General features: G+C 41.4%; 1 protein-coding gene across 1 annotated transcript; it reads right to left on the bottom strand.

The window, feature by feature from the left end:
- Positions 1–666: 666 nt before the first annotated feature.
- On the bottom strand, positions 667–23,351 carry LOC132822423 (rhodopsin). Its single transcript, XM_060835794.1, has 5 exons — positions 22,991–23,351; positions 6,959–7,127; positions 5,522–5,687; positions 2,274–2,513; positions 667–795 (listed from the first exon to the last, which is right to left on the bottom strand). Exons 1-5 carry the CDS (start codon positions 23,349–23,351, stop codon positions 667–669), a joined length of 1,065 nt encoding a protein of 354 aa, XP_060691777.1.
- Positions 23,352–23,669: the final 318 nt, after the last annotated feature.

Genomic DNA, 23,669 nt, shown 5'->3' with positions numbered 1-23,669 from the left:
TACATTGATCTAGTCTCATTTGCCAGCATTTGGCCCATGCCCCACTGAACCCATCCTATTCATATACCAATCCAGAAGCCTTTAGAACCCTTCTCACATGCATCCAAGTCTTAGGCATGGGCTTCCTCAACTGTGAAGTGAGTGAGGGGGCAGAAAAGAAGACCACTCAAGATTGACACTTCTTGGAGGAGATGGAGTGAAATGAAAACCAGAAGGCAGATTATTTGCAATGTGCTCTTTATTAATTTAAATTGATACTACATTAGCTAAATCAGACCTGTACAGGGTAATTACATTGGAGCGTCGCCAAAGGGACGGCTTGTTTTAGAAAGGGTCTGAGCTTTAAAAATAATTGGGGAGGGGGCGGTGGTGTGGGTGGGGTACTAGACAGCCGGGCGGATTTTAGAGTGTACGATACCCTGATAACCTGACAGTGTGGGAGACGTACTGTCACTCTTGTTATTGTCACAAAGCTCAAGATGGAAGGATTCATTCTGTTCAAATCTTCACCATGCAGATGAAAAGTTCCACTATTTTAGAACGCTTGGACTTGTTTGGAAATCGCGGTCCTTTTGAATCTCAACGAGACAGATTTTTATTTTGGAAATTTCAGCTTCAACACCGCATGCCAACCTGGGCCTGGCTCGAGTTGGGCAAGCTGGCGCGTTACGCAGGCGCGACCTGACTGGACGAAACTGAAGAAGCCTCAGTCTTACTGGCGCTAGCTGAGGCCGACTCGTCCTCTTCGAATGGATTCTTGCCACAGCAGAGGGTGGTGATCATACAGTTACGGAACTGGGAAAGAGCGAGAGTGAGAGAGAGTGAGAGAGAGAGAGAGAAGAACACAATCGAGTCACTCTGGGCTTGCACAAGTCTAACGACACACACCCTGAGCCACCCATCATCCTCCGGCCTACCTACCAGAGAGTGAAACCTGCAAGTCCCAGTGCCTTCCCTTTTGAGCCTATGATGATGTAGCCTATGATGGTATATACAGACACTAGCAGGACATGACAAGGATTCAACGTCTGGACTGTAGTCATTCAGAAGGAGGCAGAGAGAGAGAGAGAGAGAGAGAGAAAGACAGAGAGAAACAAAGAGACAGACAGAGAAAAACAAATAGAGACAGAGACAAACAGACAGAGAGACAGACAGAGAAACATAGAGGCAGAAACTTTCAGACAGAACGAGAGACAGAGAGAGAGAGAGACAGAGACAGTGGGAGAGAAAGAGAGACAGGGAGAGGCAGAGGGAGAGAATGAGAGAGAGATACAGAAGGAGATAAAGAGATAGAGATGGAGATACAGAGGGAGAGAACAGCATTGTGGAAGTGTAAATGTCTTTATATACATTATTTGCCTGATAAAAAGCTCTTCTGCAGGGGGCACTATTGAAATCAAGATCTGATGGTGTGAAATATGCTCATTTGCTTTCATTTCCTTCCTCACAGACACACACACTCACTCACACACACACACACATTTTAGATTAGATTACTTACAGTGTGGAAACAGGCCCTTCGGCCCAACAAGTCCACACCGACCTGCCGAAGCGCAACCCACCCATACCCCTACATTTACCCCTTACCTAACACTACGGGCAATTTAGCATGGCCAATTCACCTGACCCATACATCTTTGGACTGTGGGAGGAAACCAGAGCACCCGGAGGAAACCCACGCAGACACGGGGAGAACGTGCAAACTCCACACAGTCGGTCGCCTGAGTCAGGAATTGAACCCGGGTCTCAGGCGCTGTGAGGCAGCAGTGCGAACCACTGTGCCACCGTGCCACCCACATGCATAAATACAGACAGTGACTGAGAAACCTTCACACACACATTCATGCTTATACAGACACACATATAGACTGAGAGACAACAACGTCTACAAATAAACAGTGAGACATAGAAAGAGAGATTGTGAAACTAAGACACCTTCACTAATGTATACACTCACATACAGACACACACACACTCACCACACATAAATAGACACACAGACTGAGAGACCCAAATACAGAAAGATGCGGACAGAGAGACTAAGCGACTGAGACAAGCACAGTCAGATGTACATCCACACTCAGACAAATACCCACACACAGCCAGAGAGATGAGGTACAATAAAACACGTATCCAGATTTTAAGAGAGAGATAGACAGATTGGCCTAGAGAGATAAATGAGACAGACACAAAGAGAGGTAGAGAAAGAGACAGAGAGATGGAGTGTTTGAGTGAGAGCGAGTGTTTAAAGACTGAGGGACAGTCGGCCTTACCTGTTTGTTCATCAGAATGTAAATGAGAGGGTTGTACAGAGCTGAGCTTTTGGCAAAGAAAGCTGGGATGGTCATGAAGACCGGCCCAAACTCACTGCCTTGATTGGTGAAGATGTAGAACGCCACAGAGGCATACGGCAACCAACAAATGAGGAAAGCAAACACCATGATGATGACCATTCGAGTGACCTCCCGCTCAGCTCTCTGGGTGGTTTCTGATTCTTGTTGCTGAGCTGCAGCCTGGGGACAAGAAGGGAGTATTACTGAGTGAGGATCAATGTTAGCTGAGGAACAAACATCGAATGATGGTCAAATTTACAAAGCTACAAACTGCAGGTGACAGGCTGCTGGGTTATAGCATCCTCCATCCCAGAATTGTAGATGAACAACATGACCGAACTTCCACGCCGGCAAGCACGAAAACAGAACTCAGAAAGCCGGGGAATTTACAGGTTAACAGCAGGCCAGCGAAACCCAGAAAACTGCACAAGTCAAAAATGAAAACAGAAATTGCTGGAAAGGGTCAGCAGCTCTAGCAGCATCTGTGGAGAGAAATCAGAGTTAGAAGTCAACCCAAAAAGTTAACTCTGATTTCTCTCCACAGATGCTGCCAGACCTGCTGAGTTTTTTCTAGCAATTTCTGTTCCTGCGTTACAGAAACCCTCCGGTTCCCACATGTCCTTCAAACACAAGGAGGGGATGAGGTCTTTCATGGAATGTAGGTGGAAAACGTGGGTAAGTGGGACTGTGGAGTTTTGTTGAAGGGAAGAGCAGGTTTAAGGCCCAAACAGCCTACTGCTGATCTTGCTTTATATGTTCATATATCCCCATGAGTCAATGCTAGTGCCATTGCTTATTTTGGTTTGGATCTTGGATGGAATTTAACCCTGATAAACACGAGGCAATGTACTTAGGAAGCAGGAACAAAACAAGGGAGTACTTAATGAATGGCAACACTCTAAGAAGCTCAAAGGAACTGAGGGAACTGGGGTGCTTGTGAACATATCCTTGAAGGCATTAGGACAGGTTAATAGGGTAGTTAGGAAGGCATGTAGGCTACTTACTTTAATTAGTCGAGACATAGCTTATAACAGCAGGGAGGTCATGTTGGAACTGTAGTGTTTGAGGCTAACCCACAACTGTGTGCAGTTCTGGTCTCCGCACTACAGCAAGGATGTGATTGCACAGGAGGGAGTGCAGGGGGGATTCACCAGGATATTGCCTGGGATGGAGTGTTTCAGCGATGGAGAGAGGCTGGATAAGCTTAAGTTGTGTTCTTTGGAGCAGAGAAGATTGAGGTGGCACCTGCCAGAGGTGTATAAGAATATGAGGGGCATGGACAGAATAAATAGAAAGCAGTTTCCCCTAGTTGAAGGGTCAATAGCAAGGGGGCATCATTTTAAAATGAAAGAAGGGATTTGAAGAAAAGCCTTCTCACCCAGAGGGTGCCTGGAATGCACTGTCTAGGAGGGTAGTTGAAGCAGAAAACCTCACAACATGTAAAAGGTATCTGGATGACTATTCAAAGTGTCATAACCATTTAAGGCTATGGGTCTCATACTAGAAAGTGGGACTGGTGGAGGAAATCGTGTATCTTTGGCAGTACAGGTTTGATGGGCTGAGGGTCCTCTTCCGGGACTCTGCTGTATGGGATAATGACAGATTTAGATATGGCAGCCAAGAGAGAAAAAAACACCCTTCATATTCGTTGATGAGACAAGGGTTTGGGGACAAGATCGAAGGTTTCGGACAAGAAATAAAGGGACAGAGTGAAAAAGATCTTACTCAGTGAGCGAGAGTGATCCAAAATTTATTGCCCAAGAAATTCGAGACGATCAATGGCTTCAAAGGAACTCAAATTGCTGGAACCACGAGATAGAGAGGGAGCTTTGAGACTGACTAGATTTCACGATGGCCGTTGACTTGATGGACTTAGCCTCCTCTGTGCCATGAATGACTTTTGATGATGGTGCTCTTTTAACAAGGTTATATTCTTCTTAGTTTTTTGGGGGGGAGGGGTGCGTTAAAAACATAGGTTCCGAAAAGTCTGGGTTTGGGTAGGTTTTAGGGCCAATTTGATTTTATCTAGCAGATACTACCTCAGACAAAAGGCAGCTTTGCTCTGGTTTGATTTGGTTTGGGCAGTCTGGCTGTTCACTGAAAGCAGTCAGGTAGTGTTTGAGGTTGCTGATGTCTCTCTGTCTCCTGTAAGACCCTGTGTTTGATTTTACCTTTTGTGGCAAGGGGAGTGTATGGTGATTGCTGCAAGTATTTGGAACGGCGTCATTAAGTTCGGATAATCTGTTGTGTTTTCGGATAGGTTAGGTTTTTTTGTATTCTGTTCTCTTTTGTTTGTGTTACATTCGGTAATCTTGTAAATAAACCCTGTTTTGTTTAAAAGTAAGTGGTTTGACCAGCTGCATCACTCCTGGAATATCCACTTTACACCTGCTTAAAACAACTAGCAAAGTTAGGGTCGGGGCTGCTTTCATGAAATTTGTGGAGGCCTGGCCTAGTCCATAACATCTTATTATACAATGGAACATGGCATTATATGGCTCCAACCTTGATTATTTCATAAAATTAGGGACAGGCAACCTCATCAGCATTATTTATATCTCAGGAAGGTATCTTAGAAAAGAATGTCACTCCAATATGACACAACATCAACTTAGAAATAAAAAGCATTGGGTACACTCAGCAGAAAGAGAAGAAAAAGTAATGGCTCAGGTAAATGACCTTTTAACAGAACTGGGAAAAGTGAGAAAGCAAACAGACTGAAGCAAGTGAAAGGAGGAGGGTATTAAAAAAAATGAAAAGTCTAACAGGGAGAGAAAGGCAGGATATGTTTCATGACAAATAGAAAGAGCTGGTGGAGAAGTGCTGAGGGAATGATATGGGGATAGACAGAGATGTTCCATAAAGTGGTTACCAAGTCTGTGTTTGGTTGAGGGATATACAAAAGGACTCCACCTCTGTCTGCAACACAATCAAGGCCTCCAATTTGTCTGTCATTTGACTTCATTTGCACATCTTCTGTGCACATATACCTTGGGCTCCCATTTACCACAACCTGTTGTGTTCTGACAGCTTCGTAGCACGGTATCTCATCCCCACAGCCACTACCCGACCTGCTGAGGGGGTAAGTGCCAAGCAATTCCCCATACTGCTCTTCTTTTATTCTGGACCTGCCCCACTCCCCCACCCCTGCTTTTTAGAAATGACACAAAATGTACTTTCAAAATTACCTCTTTGACTGTGCAGACGAGGCGGCCATAGCAAAAGAAGATAACAGTTAGGGGGATGGAAAAATGTACGGTGAACATGTAGATGACAAAGGATTCATTGTTGACTTCAGGCTTCAGGGTATAGTAATCGATCCCACATGAGCACTGCATTCCCTCAGGGATGTATCTGCAAAGATAAAAAAATCTTCAAGATAATAAAGGGCTGAGGGATTTCATCAATGGAGTGCCATTGGCAAACGCCATGCAAAAATGTGTTGCATTTCTCACTCTCGATTTCCCACTTGCTTCTAATCGCAACTCTTTATTAGAGTCCATTGAGCGCTCAGCCCTCTCTTCAGTCTCCTTATCCACCTTCCCCACTTTTCCAAAACATTAAACTTACCACCTTGACAATTCCTTCCATATTGTAAACCAGGACCTTTTGCCACCCTACACTTTGGCCTCCCTGGGGGCAAACTTTACCCTCCCTCCTTCCCCTTGTCACATTTATCTACAACTTTCAGTCCCAGCCTTCCAGTCACCATCATCTCCCATAGGCCACCATTCTCCTGGGAGCTCAGTAAGGAAAGCCATAGAGACTTCAAACAATCGTGAATATGGTACCACAGGATTCTTGTGTGCTCCATGACTTTATCTTGAGGGAGGGGTGAGATTTTCAAAAAGTTTTGAAGCTATTCAGGGCATCAGGTAGGCCTCAGGCTCTATCGTACCATGGACTCACTTCTGTCTTCATCAACATTCCAGTTCCTACCTCACTTGGGCACCATCACATTCTAGAAACCCTACAGTGCAGAAAGAGGCTATTTGGCCTATCAAGTCTGCACCAATCCTCCAAAGAGCACCACCCCTTAACCCTGCATTTCCCATGGCTAATCCATCTAGCCTACACATCCTGGGTGGGGCAATTTAGCATGGCCAATCCACATCTATGGACAGTGGAAGGAAACTGGATCACCCTGCTGACATGAGGACATGACAGACACGAGGAGAATGTACAAATTCCACGTACAGAGTCACCCAAGGCTGGAATCGAACCCGGGTCCCTAGCGCTATAAGGCAGCAGTGCTATCTACTGAGCCATCATACCGCAAGGTAAGTCAGAAATAAAAAACACTTGGTGCACTCAGCAGTATCCACAGGGAAAAAAAGACCTCGCACTTGGAGCTTTAACAGCTTGCAAAACACACCCCACCCCCTTAATGCACACACGTGTACACAGACACATACACAAAAACACACACACCAAATTTATACTCCAGTAAATAATATTTAATTGATTTTGACTGGTAGTTGCAGGTCTGGACTGGTTTCTCATCCAGTCTCTGGGATTTAAGGCAAATCCCCATGAGAGTTGGTATACGTTGAAGTGTGACTTCTCTGAAGGTGAAGGTGTCATTTGCATTGATCAATGAAGGGGTGTATTGCAAATGTGATTACCTGGACCATCCGACTAGTGGGGGGAAGGCACATGCCAATGCCATGATCCACGTGAAGGCTACACCCATAAAGGCATGTTGACTGCCAAATCGGAAGTTGCTCATGGGTTTACAGACAACCACATATCGTTCAATTGCAAGAACCACAAGTGACCAGAGAGAGACTTCACCTGATGGAAAGAAAGGAAGAGTCAATTCCCCTGACACAGCCAGATCCCAATCAGTCACAATATCAATTGAAACAAGGTCAGTTCAAAACAAAAATCCGCAAAAGATTCCCAATGAAAAGGTCACATCCGGCAAATTTAGTCACACATTAATATCCAAACAACAAGCATCCCATACAAACTCAGTGGATGGACTACCTGGAGCAAGGTCAATGGTAACGTCAACATAAATCCAACTGAAATGTTCCTTCCAAAAATTTTAGTATGTATCAAATTTGACAAAATGAATCAGGACACTAAATACAACTAACTTAATAATGTCAGCACTTCAAAAGAAATTACCTCATTGCAGTCCGCAAACTGAATAACATTCATACATTATCTAATTTAAGTAACTTGAATGTAATTTAAGCTAGTATTTATTCAATATGTTTGTAGTTTAGTTTTAGTTAAGTAGATAGGTTTGTTTTGGTAGAATAGAATGGTAACAATGGTACTATGTTATGGCCTTGTTCTTTGTACTTTTTTTCCCTGTTTCGATGGGTTTTTTAATATATAAATGTTTTGTAAAAGATTTTAAAAAGCTTTTCAATAAAAATATTTATTAAAAAGAAATTCATGGTTTCCAAAGAACCCAACGACATTGTCATGGAAAACTCAATGACAATTTGAGATCAGCAACTTCGCGAACATCCCTTCCTAAAAATCCTAGGACATTCTCTGCATCAAACCTAGTGATATCATCAGCATTGAACAGAAAAACATCAGCAATAAATGTATTCACATCATCACTGCCAACAAATTCAGTGACATCATCAATCTCCAGTAGACCAAAAATAATGTCACAATAAACACAACAACCTCATTGGCAACAAAGTGACATTATTGCCTCCATTTCCAATCGCTTCATTATTTCCATCAAAGACATCTGAATGTTGGTTTCATGATTGTCAAATGCTTTTCTTGTTCTTCTCTCAGTCTCTTACCCACACTATGAAATGGAGTTACTTGGACAAAGTTCCAAAAATGGGCAAGGATTTTTTTAATCAATCTATTCAGGAATGTTTTCCTACTCTCCCGGAGGAGGCGGGACTTGAACCTGGGTCTCTTGATTCAAGCAATAGGGAGACCACCAAGAGCCTCCATTATCTCCATCAAACACATTCACATCACTATCCCCATAAACTCGAGCACATATTATCCTCATCAACACCAAACAAATCATTATCTCCCTCAAATCCAATAACATCGTTATTCCCATTAAACTCAATGACATCGTTATCCCCACCAAACTGAATGATTTGGAGATGCCAGTGTTGGACTAGGATGTACAAATCACACAACACAAGGTTATAGTCCAACAGGTTTATTTGGAAGCACTAGCTTTCAGAGTGCTGCTCGTTCATCAGGTAGTTGTGGAGAATAAGATTGTAAGACACAGAATTTATAGTTAACATTTCCAGTGTGATGTAACTGAAATTATATATTGAAAGATACCAGAATTGTTTGTTAAGTCTCTCATCTTTTAGAATGCTAAGAGATTACATCATTATCTCCATCAAATCCAATCACATTGTTATCCCCAGCAAACCCAATCACAGTATGATTCTCATCAAAACTAAAGAAATCATTATCTCCCTCAACCCAATCACATAATTTTCTCCATCAAATCCATACACACCAATATCACCATCAAACCCAATCTCATCATTATCTCCATCAAACACAATCACATCATTGTCACCATCAAATCCAATCACATCATTTCTCCCTAAAAACCAATCATATCATTACCCCAATCAAATCCAATCACATCATTATCTTCATCAAATCCAATTAAACAATTATCTTCATTAAAGCCAATCACACCATTATCTCCATCCAGCTCAATCACATCATTATCACTCTCAAACTCAAACACATCATTAGTCTCAACAAACCCAATCACAGTATTATCCTCATCAAAATGAAACAAATTGTTATCTTCATCAAACCTAATCACACCATTACTCCATCTAACATAATGACATTATTGCCATCAAACCCTATGACATCATTATCACTAACGAACCCAATGACATAATTTTTCCCAACATACCCAATCACATCACTATCCCCATCAAGCCCTATGACATCATTATCCCATTCAAACCTAATGACATAACTATCCCCAACAAAATCAATGACATTATTATTGCCATCAAACCCAATCACATCTTTATCCCTATCAAACCCAATGAAACATTATCCCCATCATAACTAGTCACGTCATTATCCCCATCAAATCCAATTACATCATTATCCGCATCATGCCCAATCTCTTCATTATCATCATCATGCCCAATCACATCAATATCTCCAACAAACTCAATCACATTACTATCCCCATCAAACTCAATCACATTATTATTCCCAACAAACGCAAGGCAGTAAAACAACATGATCATTAATTAAAAAAAAATACAATTACATCACAATCTCCAAAAACAATGATGGCATCTGAGACAAAACAAGAAATCCCAACACATCACCATCAACTAATCAATTTATACCATCAAATATCATTACTATAAAAAATCCAATTACACCAATTCTCATTACTTCAATAAATCAAATTGCACCATAGAACGGTGCATCCAATTACATCATTACATTACTTAAGAGATTCCAGTTATATCATCAAATACCATGACTTCAACAGATCCAATCACACCATCAAATATCATCACTGCAACAGATCCAATTATGGTAATCCCATTACTGCACTCACTCCAATTACACCATCAAAAATGATTATTTAAACTGATCCAATTACACCCTAACATGCAATTACTTCAATATTCAGTTGTGCCATCAAATATCATTTTAGTAGATCCAATTACACCATCAAATACCTCACTTCAATTAGATCAAATACATCACCAAATATCATTACACCAGTAATTGCAATTACACCATTAATTACCATTACTTCACTTATCCAATTATAGCTAACACCATTAATTCAGTACACCTAATTACACCATCAAATACCATTACTTCAACAGATATGATTACACCATTACTTAGTAGATCGAAATGCACCATCAATTACCATTACCGCAACAGATCAAATTATACCATCATGTACAATTGTATCAACAGATCCAATTTTCTCAAACACCATTAATTCAATTACTTCAGTATATCAAATACCAATATCATCAAATAGTAGTAATTCATTGAGCCATTTATACCATGAAATATAATTAATTGAACAAATCCAGTTGCATGAACAAATGCTATGACTTCAATAAGTCCCAGTTACATTCCATTGTAGACCCAATTATGCCATCATAAACCAATACTTCAGTCAATCCAATTGCATCATCAATTACCATTACTTCAACACATCTATTCACATTTCAAATGCTATAATTTTTGCCGATCCAATTAAACTATCAAATACTGTTACTGCATTTGATCAAATCACACCATCAAAAACCATTATATCAGTTAATCCAATTACATCTTCAAATACCAGTACTTCAACACATCCAAATACATGGCAGAATAATTTCTTCAACAGATTCGATTACACCATCAAATGCCATTACTTCTACAGATCCTATTAAACTAAAAACAATTATTTCAGTTGAACCAATTTGTGACCTTTAACAAGGTTATTCTGTCCTTGGTTTCTTTCAAGTGGTGTCGTAAAGGTTGAAGTTCAGATATATCTGGAAATATTGATTTTGAAAGTCTTTTAAGTTTTTTATAAAACACTTGTACAATGAAGGGGAGGTGGCCAGTTCTCCCAGTTAACGGGGTCTTTTCTAGTTTTGGGTTTAGTTTTTAGCTGGGGACCTAAAGGAACAGCTCCACTCTGTTTCTGTCTCTCTGCAATCTCTCTCTTGTAAGAACCTGTATTTGAATTAACATTTTTGCCAAGGGGTGTGTTATGGGATGTTGCAGGAAATCAGAACAGCTCTTTGTTAAGTTGCATTTTCTCATCAGTTGGGTTTTCAAATAGTTATGTTATTTGTTTGTGTGTGAATAAATTCTGTTTGTTTAAAACCGAGTGATTTGACCAGCTGCTTCGCTTCTGGAATATTCACCTTACATCTGCTTAAAACCACTAGAAAAGTTTGGGTCTGGGCTACCTTCATAAAATATCTTGAGGGGTCTGGCCTGGTCCATAACAGATGACACCATAAAATTCTGTTACTTCAACAGATCCAATTACAGCATCAAATGCCATTACTTCTAAAGATCCAGTTAAATCATCAAATATAGCTACATCAACAGATCCAAATACACCAAATATAATTACTTGAGTAGATCCAATTACACCATCAAATACCATAACCTCAATAGATCCAATTACAGTATACCATCAAATACCATTGCATCAGTAGATGCTATTATAGCATTACTTCTTCAGATCCAATTACACCATCAAATACCATTTCATCAATACATCTAATAACACAAAATCCCATTACTTCAGTAGATTCAACAACACCATAAATAAAATTATTTCAAAAGATCCAATTATACCAAATGTGACTACCTCCAATAGATCCAAGTACATCATCAACTACTATAAGTTCAATAGATCTAATTAGACGATGAAAACAGGAATTGCTATCATATTATCACCATCAAAACTCCAATACCATCTTCAACAAAGACCATTCAATCCAACAAACTCAATATCTTCACCAACAAGTAATCCCAATGAGATCATTCAATCCAACAAACTCAACAACACCTTCAATTCAGATCAACCCAACAAGGTGAATAACTCTAAGAAGGTCAACCACATTTTTCATCTCAAACAACACCCACAAGGTCACTAAAATAAACAAATTTAAAAACATTGTCACATCAATCAATGCTAATGTTGTTATTAACTTCCAAAGAACAAGATCTCCTCATCTCAACACACTCAGAAAGATCACTAACTAACAAACTCAATACCCTCCTCATTTCAAAAAGTACCAGCAAAATCATTAACCTCAAACACTAGAGTTTTATTTTCTCTCAGGAATTCATTAATAGAACATATGTTGTCATAATTCTCAGTTCTGATTATGCCGTAACTGGCACTGGGTCTACTTTGTGTCCACAGCCACTGTAACTGTCCAATCAAACTTTTTAACTGTTCTTGATCTTTTTTGGATGCAAAATCACTATTTTATAAGGGCTAAGCCATCAGGAAGCCATTAATTGCTCTAAGTATGAAGGTTGTCCAAAATAATTCCTGACCTTTTCTGATTAATTTCTTACACCAAATGTTTAAAGGTCCATAAGTCTGACTTCTAATCTTAAATTTCCTTTTCACCTCATCCATCACAAATCCCTCAAATTCTGAAGTAAATAAAATCAACATGCATCATAAAGGTGCCTTAGATGAAACCTCCTGGGTCACCTTTTAACTTAATACTGCCTATTCCAACTGGAGGTGCCTAACTGAGAAATATAGTCTTGCTGCAATAAGCAACCCATAACCACATGCAAAACTATCATTGTTTCCCTTCTATATTACTTTCCTGAAATTCATTTTGACATTTTGCAATCTGCATAAGTGTAACTTTGTTATTAATCGGATTTTATAGCAGGCAGATAGTGCTAAAAGACCTGGGAAAATGTTCAAAATCATTCCACTCCAGGAGGAAAAAGGTCCACAAGAGGGCAGATAGAGTCAAGACAAGTATTCAAGACCTGATATTTGGTTCCTAAACTCTTATAAGGAGAGGACCCTTGCTGTGAGTGGCAACTGACCATGCGAAAGGCCCTGGACTGATATTGGACAATGCCCTTGACTTACTATGTCTGGATGGCACTGTGGCTTAGCATTGTTGTCTCACAGCACCAGGGACCCAGCTTTGATTCTAGCCTTGAGAGACTACATGGAGTTTGCATGTTCTCCCTCTGTCTGTGTGGGTTTCATTCAGGTGCTCGTTTCCTCCCACAGTCCAAAAGTATGTTGGTTAGGTTGACTGGCCATGCTAAATTGGCCTATAGTATCCAGGGATATGTGGGCTAGTTGGGTTAGCCATGGTAAATGTGGAGTTATGGACATTAGGATGGGAGGGTTGGGTCTGGATGGGGTACACTTCAGAGGGTCAGTGCTGAGTTGATGGGCTGAATGCCTTCTTTCTGTACAGTAGGAATTCTATGGTTCTATGACACCCTGCCCTAAAGAGAGTTTCCTTTGACTTGACTGAGGATTATTCCCCTTCAACTTTAAGACTTGCCATTTGGTGAAAGCACATCTCATGTAGCTGCTGAAAACACTTTGGCACACATTGTAGGTATGAGATATAGCAATGTGTCATATAGCAATGTGTCCAGTCCTTTGACTGATGACTATTGATAGCCATGACAATTTGCCTGGCTTTGACACTACACCATAAGGTAAGTCAGGACAGAAGTACTTTGCACTTGTTACTTTTGGCTAAGGGGTTAAAGTGCAAAAAGGCAAGGCAAGGTGCTATTAGTATCCAAGTAGGCTCAAAGCGAGTGAGCACCAGAAGAACAAGCATTGTTCCCTAAGATGCACCGTGGTCCAATCTATGAGATGGGTGCCCATCCCTGTGTACAAAGTAACAGCATTACAATGAGAGATGCTGTTGTGTTCTAAAGTGCAGAAGCATAATGGAGTAGAGATGTACCATGAGACTGCGCAGGGCTGGTATGTGTCAGATGCCAATTTCCATGGGCATGGGGGTGTATGTGGCCCCTCCCAATGGGATATGCCCTGGGGTCTGAAGGAGCAAGCAGCAAGATGGAATATCAGGTAACCGCTTCAACTTTTATGTTGGCATCTAGATTCTATCCAGCGAATGGGGGAATCAGAATCTGCATATAAGGGGACTTTTGATAGTGATGAGGTTGATAATGACTCATAATCCACACAAATTGGCTTCTTAGTGCTCACTATCAAAAATCTCAACTCGCTATCCAATATTTGCTTGGAACATGGAACCTTTTTGCACATCAAGGAGGTTCTTGAACATTTCATCCAATTTTTTCCCAACTTTCACTGCAGTCCATGTCATTCAGGGGCTGGGAAAATTTCTCCCCTCCATGACTAAAGGGAATTTCCATGTCTGTTTTCATGACCACAAAGTTTATTTTATCACACTTATTCTTAAATTCAGAATTAGCAGATTATGATCCCTGCCTTACCACCATTTTCAGTTGGGAAATTATTCAGAACTCCAGTCCAGTTTCTATCCATTTCTCCATTACCTTGGCAGCTATTATTCTTTTCATTTTATACAATTGTGGAAACGCAGTGGCTAATCTCAAATTATATTTTTAAGATAATTCGGTCCTTTTTTTCCCTTTAAACTCTTATTTCTTGATACCAGTAATACCTGATTAACATCATTAGACAAGCTAGGTCATTCCTGCTTGGATTATGTAAACTGTAAAACCACTAAAAGCTTTCGTGTTCCATATTCCACTTTCCTTGAACCTTTTTCATAGAGGGTCTGCTGAAAATAAGGATATTTCACTTGAAATAATGATGCATGTAATGGTTAAGTGCTTTACTCAATTATTTTTACAGGGATTCACAAAGTCTATAATTTGTCACATTCGTTGTAGTGATTTCAGAACATTGGCATTCCCTAACCTGAAGCAGGGAAAGTTCTGAAATTCTTAATCTTACTTCAGCCCATCCAATTTAAAGAACCCCGATAATATTTTAACCAATCCATCGGGTTGAGGAATCTAGAACCGGGATTTGGGTGGATGGGGTGGGGCACAGTCTGACAAGTAGGGCCACACTATTCATGAGAGATGTTAGGAAGTACTTTTACACATAAAAAGTGGTAGATGTTTGAGAAACCTTTCCACAAATAGCAGTGGATGCTGGATCAACTGCTAATTTCAAATCTGAGGTGGATGATTTTTTTGTTAAGCAAAGGTATTAAGGGATATGGAGTCAAAGATGACGATATGAAATTAGACCACAGATCAGCCAGGATTTCACTGAAAGGAGAAAGAGGCTCGAGGGACAACTCCTGTTCCTATGTTCATTTAGAACAATTAATTGCAAACTGATATTTTGAGTTGCATGGTAGACCAGCCTGATCATTCCTCAGGTTATGTGGCTCAGTATTCCATTATAGTTCTCCAATTCCTTTTAATTTTCATGCAACCTCTGTCCTCTTTCCTTCGGCCCAACAAGTCCACACCGACCCTCTGAAGAGCAACCCACCCTGACCCATTCCTCTACATTTACCCTTTCACCTAACACTACGGGCAATTTAGCATGGCCAATTCACCTAACCTGCACATCTTTGGACTGTGGGAGGAAACTGGAGCACCCGGAGGAAACCCACGCAGACACAGGGAGAATGTGCAAACTCCACACAGACAGTTAACTAAGGTGGGAATTGAACCCGGGTCTCTGGTGATGTGAGACAGCAGTGCTAACCACTGTGCCACCATCTTACCTATGATTTAGTTATGATTCTCACTTGATCTCGACATTTTCAGCCTATATCTGGGCAACCTTGCATTGCGGCTACATTTAAACCCTCCATTTCCTTTTGGATTTGTGCTGAATGTCCCATTTCAACCATGAAGGCTGTTCAGAATTAATGCTTTCATAAGAATTTATTTAAGGCTTGGATGTGTATTCCAAAAAATGTGGTTCTTTTGAAAAATCTAACTCTATACTAAGAGTTTACCACCCCCCAGCCCCATGTGCAATGCTATAGTAGAGTCCAACAACTTAAAGGCAAACGCTCAATTTTGGAATTGCGAAGTAGAAATTTTGAAATGTTTAACACAGTTCATTAAATTCCATTTATTGTTTAGGAACATTAGAAAGATAGACAACAGTAGCACAAGAAGGCCATTCCGCCCATCAAATCCACTTTACAATTCTATATGATCATGGCTGATCCTCTATCTCGACATTGCACATTCATGCTTGCACTATACTTATTGACATCGTTAGATTACAGTCATAGATTCATATAGCATGGAAACACACTCTTCAGTCCAACTTGTCTATATCGACTAAGATTACTAAACTAAGCTAGTCCCATTCACCTGAATCTGGTCCATATCCATTTAAACCTTCTCAGTCCCATGTCTCTGTCTCGAATTGTCGAAATGTTGTAATTGTACTCACCTCTACCACTTCTCCTGGCAGCTCATTCCATACACGAACCACCCTCTGAGTGAAAAAGTTGCCTCTTTCCCCTCTCACCTTAAACCTATACCCTCTAGTTTTGGACTCCTCTACTCTGGGTAAAAAGGCCTTGTCAATCACCTTATCTATTCACCTCATGATTTTATAATGCTCTATAAAGTCACACCTCAGCCTCCTATGCTCCAGAGTAAGACACCTCAGCCTATCCAGCCTCTCCTTATAACTCAAACCTTCCCGTCTTGGTAACATCCTTGGAAATCTTATACCTTTTCATTCTTCCTAAAGCAGGACAACCAGACTTGTATGCAGTATTCCAAAAATGGCCTTGCAAAGTCTATCTATTTATTTCTGAAATATATACAGTGACTTGGCCTCCACCTGATGTCTGTGGTAGAGAATTAAGCAAATCTAAAACACTTTATTCCACTTTCTAAATTTATCAAAGTCTGCTCATGGTTGATTTGTTTTTAATAGACCATTTTTAGTTTAACTTATAAGGTTTTGGCCACCAACTTTAATACAATTTCCAAGCCTTTCTTGGTGTCTAGTTACTGGGGCAGCTTCCCTTGCTGACTATCTTGCTGTTTGGCAGTGTATTTCAATCTCACAATGCATTATGTGCGAGCAGCTAATATAGCAAACACCCTGCACAAGCAGGAAGTCTAAAGCGAGTAGTCTCACGGAAGTCTGCATGAGGAGTCAGGGGAGTCCTAGCACAATAGGTCAAAGGCAGCCTCTATTCCCAGTCCAGGAGATTGGCCATAACTCAGTTGTAGGGTCTGTGCCTCTTCAGTCTGTGGAAATGGTTACAGATTCCATACATGATTCCATTCTGGCCCGTCCTGAGAAGTAGGACAAGCACCATTGAGGAGACCAGTGAGGGGTCTTGGGTTCTTACTGGATGGGGCTGCTAGGTTAGCTTGCTCGAGGGGTGGGTCAGTTCATCAGGAACCCAAGGGGAAAGGGGAAATGTGGGTGGATGAGGGGGACCACTGCTGTGGAAATGAGATTCAGGAACAGAGTCTTCGGGTTTGAGGCTGCAGGTTGGGCGTGCGGGGAATAGGAATTAAAGTGAGGCATGGCAAAAACATTTAAAAGGGGGATACGTAGGTGGGCTGGGGTCATGCAGGAAGGAGCATGTCCACAAGAATGACCTCTCCTGGCACAATAGAAATAATATTCAAGCATTAACATTCAGAGATATTATTATTACCATCCTCTGGATATAGGTCAGATTTGAATATGGGCCTATTGACCCAGAGATAAGAACGCTACCACCATGCTACAAGATTACCACACCTGCCTTAGTAACCCTGTATGCCAGGACTGGGATGGGGATGGGGGTGGAAATGGTTAGATGCAGGCTCGTTTGGAAGAGTTGGTGGGATCTTGGTGAGGTTCACTGGAATAGCTACCATGGACACTTGGGGCCTCACTGATATTAGAAGATAGAATCTGCAAGCCAATGGCCAACGTCTCGTGTCATTTTCAATTATGCTGGAAATCGTAAGTCATACAGTCATAGAGATGTACAGCATGGAAACAGACCCTTTGGTCCAACTCGTTCCATGCTGGAAAAGAACATCACTATGAGCACACCCTAATAGGGCAAATTAAACAACTTGACCTGTGACAAAGAAGGCTGTGGGACCCTTCAATATGAGGACCTTTAAAGGGAAACAATACTACACACAGATCCATAGACTGTTCAGAACATAGAACCTGTGGTACCCCTAATTGTTGGCCATCTTAATGCATTCACTCCCTGTTTGCTATGCACCTCCCTGTCCCAGCCATCACTTTATTCATATTAACTCATTCACACCAATACTTTTGGATACAGAGACCAGGGAAAGAATAGGGATAAGGGCTAACAGTATCTTGTATACACCATGTTCATCTTGCAACCCCCTGTTGCGGCAGACTCTCAACTCAGATATCATTCTATGGTATATCTTGTGCTTCCATGAGTTAGGATCCATCATAAAGATGCCTGCCAGTTTCTCTCTGTGGTACTGGGAGAAAGTTTCTGGGTCTGCTTTAAACTGAATGCAGCCTACTTTCAGCTAGAGGTACTTAAGTGAGCAATATCATATTCTTGCAACAGGCAACCCATAAACTTACTTGTATAACTTTCATAACTTTCTTTCTATATCACCTGGCAGTTACATTTGGGAGTTCAGAGACTCAAACATAAAGGTACAAAGTCAAAACAGTGAGATTTATATAAATGTAACAAATAACATCCAGTGTACTGTCACCTGGCCCCCAAAGTGCCCTCAAAATGTTTTCTTCTTCCTCTCCCTCCCATTACATCTTACTGTAGTCCCTTGTTCCACAGCTGGGGGAAGAAGCCTGCTCAGCAATGAAGTCCATATTCCCTAAGTGTTTGACTGGGCAATTCCAGGGGTATTTGAGCTTGGATGGCCCAGATGTACCAAGAGGCCTCTTGCCAGAGGCAAGTGAATCCTCTCCACCTGCACCTTCTGAATGTGGGAAAGGGACAAGCAGGGTGGAGACTGAGGGCTCGGCTACCTCTGTCATGTCCTCAGTGGAGACTTCCAAGGATAGTGCTAGTGGTTTGGCAGCTTCTGGGCAATGAGGATCAATAAAGAGCAGAATGGGCACCTTGTCTCTGGCAGGTCCTCCCAGCTACAGCGTTCTCTCTTGGTCAGCTGCAGAACTGTCACCAGATCATGTTCCCAACCCTTTGAGTATTGGAATTCTAACGTAATTAATTGATTGATAAATGCAAGACCAAAACTAGACACAATATTCCAGATATAGTTGCACCATGCTGTGTCCAACAAAATCAATTTATATCACATTTGATTTGCACCAAATTTTATGAACACTCTGACTGATTAACATCAAACAATATTCACACTGAGTTTGATTGACGCCATCATCGACTGGCATAAATTCAACACCTGTCCTGCTCCATATACACAGAATTGGATGCACTTCTTACACCAGATATCTGGTTAACAAAGAAACTGGTCATCGACTTCAGGAAATGGAGTGGAGAGCACGTCCTTGTCTGCATTAATGGTGCTGAGCTGGAAGTGGTTGAGAGCTTCAGGTTCCTAGCAGTGAATATCACCAACAATCTATTCTGATCCATCCATGTCGATGTTATGGTCAAGAACGCCTCTACTTCCTCAGAGGTCTAAGAAAATTCAACATGTCCACAGTGACCCTTACCCAGTTATATAGATGCACCATAGAAAGCATTTTATCTGAATGCATCACAGCTTGATATGGCAACTGCTTTGCCCAAGACGGCAAGAAATTACAGAGAGTTGTGAAGAGCCCAATCCCTCCCAAAAACTAGCCTCCTTTCCATTGACTCCCTATATACTTCTTTCTGCGTTGGGAAAACAGCCAACATAATCAAAGACCCCTCTCACCCCAGTGATACTTTCCCGCAGTGAGCAGAACATATAAAAGTTTGTTGTACCAACAGATTCAAGAACAGCTTCTTCCCTGCTGTTATCAGACTTGTGAACAGATCTATATTTTAAAGATGATCTTTCTCTGCATATTCTCTGTTTTTTTAATTTAATATATTGTCACTTGTGCCTAGGTACATCGAAAAGTGGATAATGTTGCCATGTTTTGGCAGCATCTTGGGGGATCGCAGAATAAATAACTGAATAAATTACTAAATAGTAAAATACTAAATAAATTAATACTAAATTGATATCACTAAATACTGAAACATCTTCAAAAGTTCATCTTTCTTTCTTCACAGAGTTCACCATCGCAGTTCCTCCAGTCGCCGCCATCCAACATTGTTGCTGAGGTCTTGGCAATGTGCTCCTTTATTGCCACCATTGGCATCGTTGCTTCTGCAATCGCCACTTTCGAGCTGGAGATGGTCACACCACATGGGTACCATGCCTCCTCCAACACTAGGTGTCAACCGCTGGGCTCCAAGGCAATCAATGGGGTCCTGGCTTGTTTTCCGATGCCTCCACCCAAGACGGAACAGGGATGGAGGTACACGGGGCCCCAAACTCCCACAGGAGGACACCCCAGGGCAACAAAACAAAAAATAAGAACTGCCGACCTGGAAAGACAATGATGAGGCTGTGTGGATGTGGCAGAGCCTGTCACAGAAGCCATGAACAGTCGGGCCTCTCGTTCAGGAGCCAAGCGCGGCCACCATTTAGTAATTTTCACCACCCTGCTGTCGGGGGCTTACACACTGAAAGTAGCTGTAACACTATATTCTGCATTCTGTTATATTTCCATGATGTATTAACATCAGGTATGATTTATTTGGTTAGCATGTGAAACAATATTTTTCACTGTATCTTGGCACGTGACATGAATAAATCAAATCAAATCAAATGCTGCATGCAACATGAAGTTTACAGCAAATTCAATTATCATCCAACTCAATTCCCACCATATTTGACATCCTCTCAAGGCTTTGCTCTACCTGAAATTACATTTTGAACAAATTTGATTTGCAATTTATTTGATCTGTACCCACTTCAATCAATACCACATTTAATTAATGTCATTTCCCATTTACATTCGGCTCCACATCCACCTTCCTCCACCAGCGTGAAGCATGAGTTACACTAGTATTTACTCCCTGCCTCGTCACTAAATCACAGTTTGCACTATTCACATGTCCCACTGCATGTATGGAATTTACTGCTCAGCAGGAATTTCACCAGGTTCCTTTATATGCTCTCATGATTTATTCCATCCCTTGTTCATAGCCTGTCTAACATTGCACCCATTTAGTGAAACCACATTTACATTACTGTCACAGGATCTGCCCCAAGGTCCCCACAATTATGTTATGCATATTAGGAAACTTGATCTTATTAAAATCATGGATGAAAAATCTTCACGTCATATTCAGATTTTCAAAATATCCTGTCCCTGCTTATTCCCTTTCTTGGTCACCAATTATCCAAGCATTTCCAGTATAGCTGTTTTAAATTTATAAGGTTCTTTTATTATCTTTGATCCCTTTGAGGAAAATTTATGCATCTTCAGGGTGGAAATGGGATAAGTTCATTCACACGTTGTTCTCTCACCTGGCTGTTAACATTGTTTTTCTGGTTGACTTGTCTCAAATCCCTCAGCAAACAGATTTCTTCACACTACCCATTTCTGCTCCTGAGATTCTCCTTCTGATGGTGTCCCTATCTCTTCTATCATTTGGTTAATGTGACAAGAATGTTTCTTATCCTCTTTTTTACTGGTTTCTGATCTCTCCAGTTACTTTCACTCTAGAATATTGTGTTCAATATTTTTACCACTGGACTTCCAGTATCATATCAGAGTATGAAATGCAGTTGAAAACAACGAACATGGACAAAAGGAACAGGAGTTGGCCATTCTGTCCTTTGAGACTTGCTCTGCTATTCAATATGATCACACTTGATCATCCAATCCCCTGTTTCCTACTTTCTCCCCCTTTGATCCCTTTAGCCTCAAGAACAATTTCTAACTCCTTCTTGAAAAAAAAACGTGAGCTCAACTACTTCCTGCAGCAGAGAATTCCACAGGCTCACCACTCTCTGGGTGAAGACATTTCTCCTCATCTTAGTCCTAAATGGCCTACTCCATATCCTTAAACTCTGGACCCTGTTTCTGGACTCCCCACATTAGGAACATCCTTCCTGCGTTTACTGTACACTGTTTCAGTGATTTCATCATTTCCCCCTTTTTCATTTTAAGACTGTACAGTGATTTCTCTCCCCCCAGGATTAAAGGATTGAAGGTTGCGTTGGATGCCAACTTCCATTGTTTTACTCTTTTGATATCCAAGAACATTGATCTTCATAGGTGTTGAGGATCCAATAGAGTACAACTTGCTGCATGATTTTGTACCTTTCGTGTAGTGGTTATTACATTCTGCCCAGCACACAAAAGCATCCTACTTCAAAACAGGCAGAAACATCCCTAAAACTCACTCTCCCTGTGTGCAGCCAGTCTGACTTGCTCCCTCTTGCTGTCAAATGTTAACAGGATTCACGTTAAGCGTCTTGTGACACAGTCGTAGTTTTAGCACCTCTGGGGCAGAAGGTCTGAGTTTAGCATACTCTTAAAAGAAATAAGAAAGACAGGGCACAGACTTAAAGTGATGTCCAAATGAGAAAAATCTTTTCCACACTGCAAGTAGTTAGGGTCTGGAATGTATTGCATAGAAATGTAATGGAGGCAGGTTCAGTTGAGGCATTCCGGTTGGCATTGAAAATGGTGTGCAGGGATATGGGGATAAGGCAGAAAATTGGTATGAGGTAATAGAACCAGCACAGGCCGAATAGGCTGAATGGCCTCCTTCTGCACCATTACTATTTTGGAAGTCTGCGGAAGTCCCAAACACGGCTGGGAAATGTACCATACCTTATCTGATTATAATATCTGTAACTCAATATTCTAGCCCCAAGGTTTTGACCCCAGCTAGTGAGCAACATTTGCATTAAATAACGTAAATGGCCGATCAAGCCACACACATTAATCTTAACTTACATTTTATCGAATCCACAGTAGAAAATTAACTTCAAGCCTTGTTACTATCTATCCTTGGAATGTCCCATCCCATCAAATTTTTCCCACAGACGCTTCTGAGCAAACAAGGGCTTGGACTGGTAATGAAATCACGTCGCCTAGCCTCCTGACACACGGAGTTGGACCAAGCATTGAACCAGTGGCTGAAAACCCATCCAGAACTTACCTCCAAGTGTGGCGAAGAAGCCTTCAAAGTTACAACCGGTCGGTCCGAAGATGAAATAGCCATTCATTGAGGTGATGATGGTGGTAGTGAATCCACCAAAAACCATGAAGAGATCAGAGACTGCCAGGTTGAGGAGGATGTAGTTAAGGGGTTGCCGAAGTTTCTTGTGCTGGATGGTGACATACAGGGTGAGGAAATTGACGGGGAACCCTGTTATAATGAGGAAGAACATGTAGGCTGCCAGTGCTGAGAATTTCCATGGATCAGCCAGGTAGTACTGCGGGTACTCGAATGGGCTCCTGACGATGCCCGTCTTATTGGACATGGGCACATAGAAGTTCTCTCCTTCCGTGCCATTCATGGTTGCAGCTTGTCGTGCAGGTCAGTCGAAGCAAACCTTTCCCTTCCTTTCCTTCGATGATGATCCTCTCCGAACCAGACCCGACCCAGCACAGGAACTGACTGACTTGAGCAATGTCTGGCCAGAATCAAACCCCCCCCCAACCCCAGGTCTCTGAGCCCCCTTATAAAGCCTTGGATTAATCTGGCCCTGCCTGTCAGCAGAAAGCAATTAAGCCACGGTGAAAGCATAATAATCCAGGCTGGGGCTGAGACGGTATCGTGAAATCATCCAGTTATTAACACTCACACTGCTGGAATGGATGGCGAGGCCTTTGCT

The sequence above is a fragment of the Hemiscyllium ocellatum genome, chromosome 14, assembly GCF_020745735.1.
Source record: "Hemiscyllium ocellatum isolate sHemOce1 chromosome 14, sHemOce1.pat.X.cur, whole genome shotgun sequence".
Classification (NCBI taxonomy): Eukaryota; Metazoa; Chordata; class Chondrichthyes; order Orectolobiformes; family Hemiscylliidae; genus Hemiscyllium; species Hemiscyllium ocellatum.
Note: the sequence above shows the minus strand (reverse complement) of the source record. Positions and strands in the feature narration are given on the sequence as shown.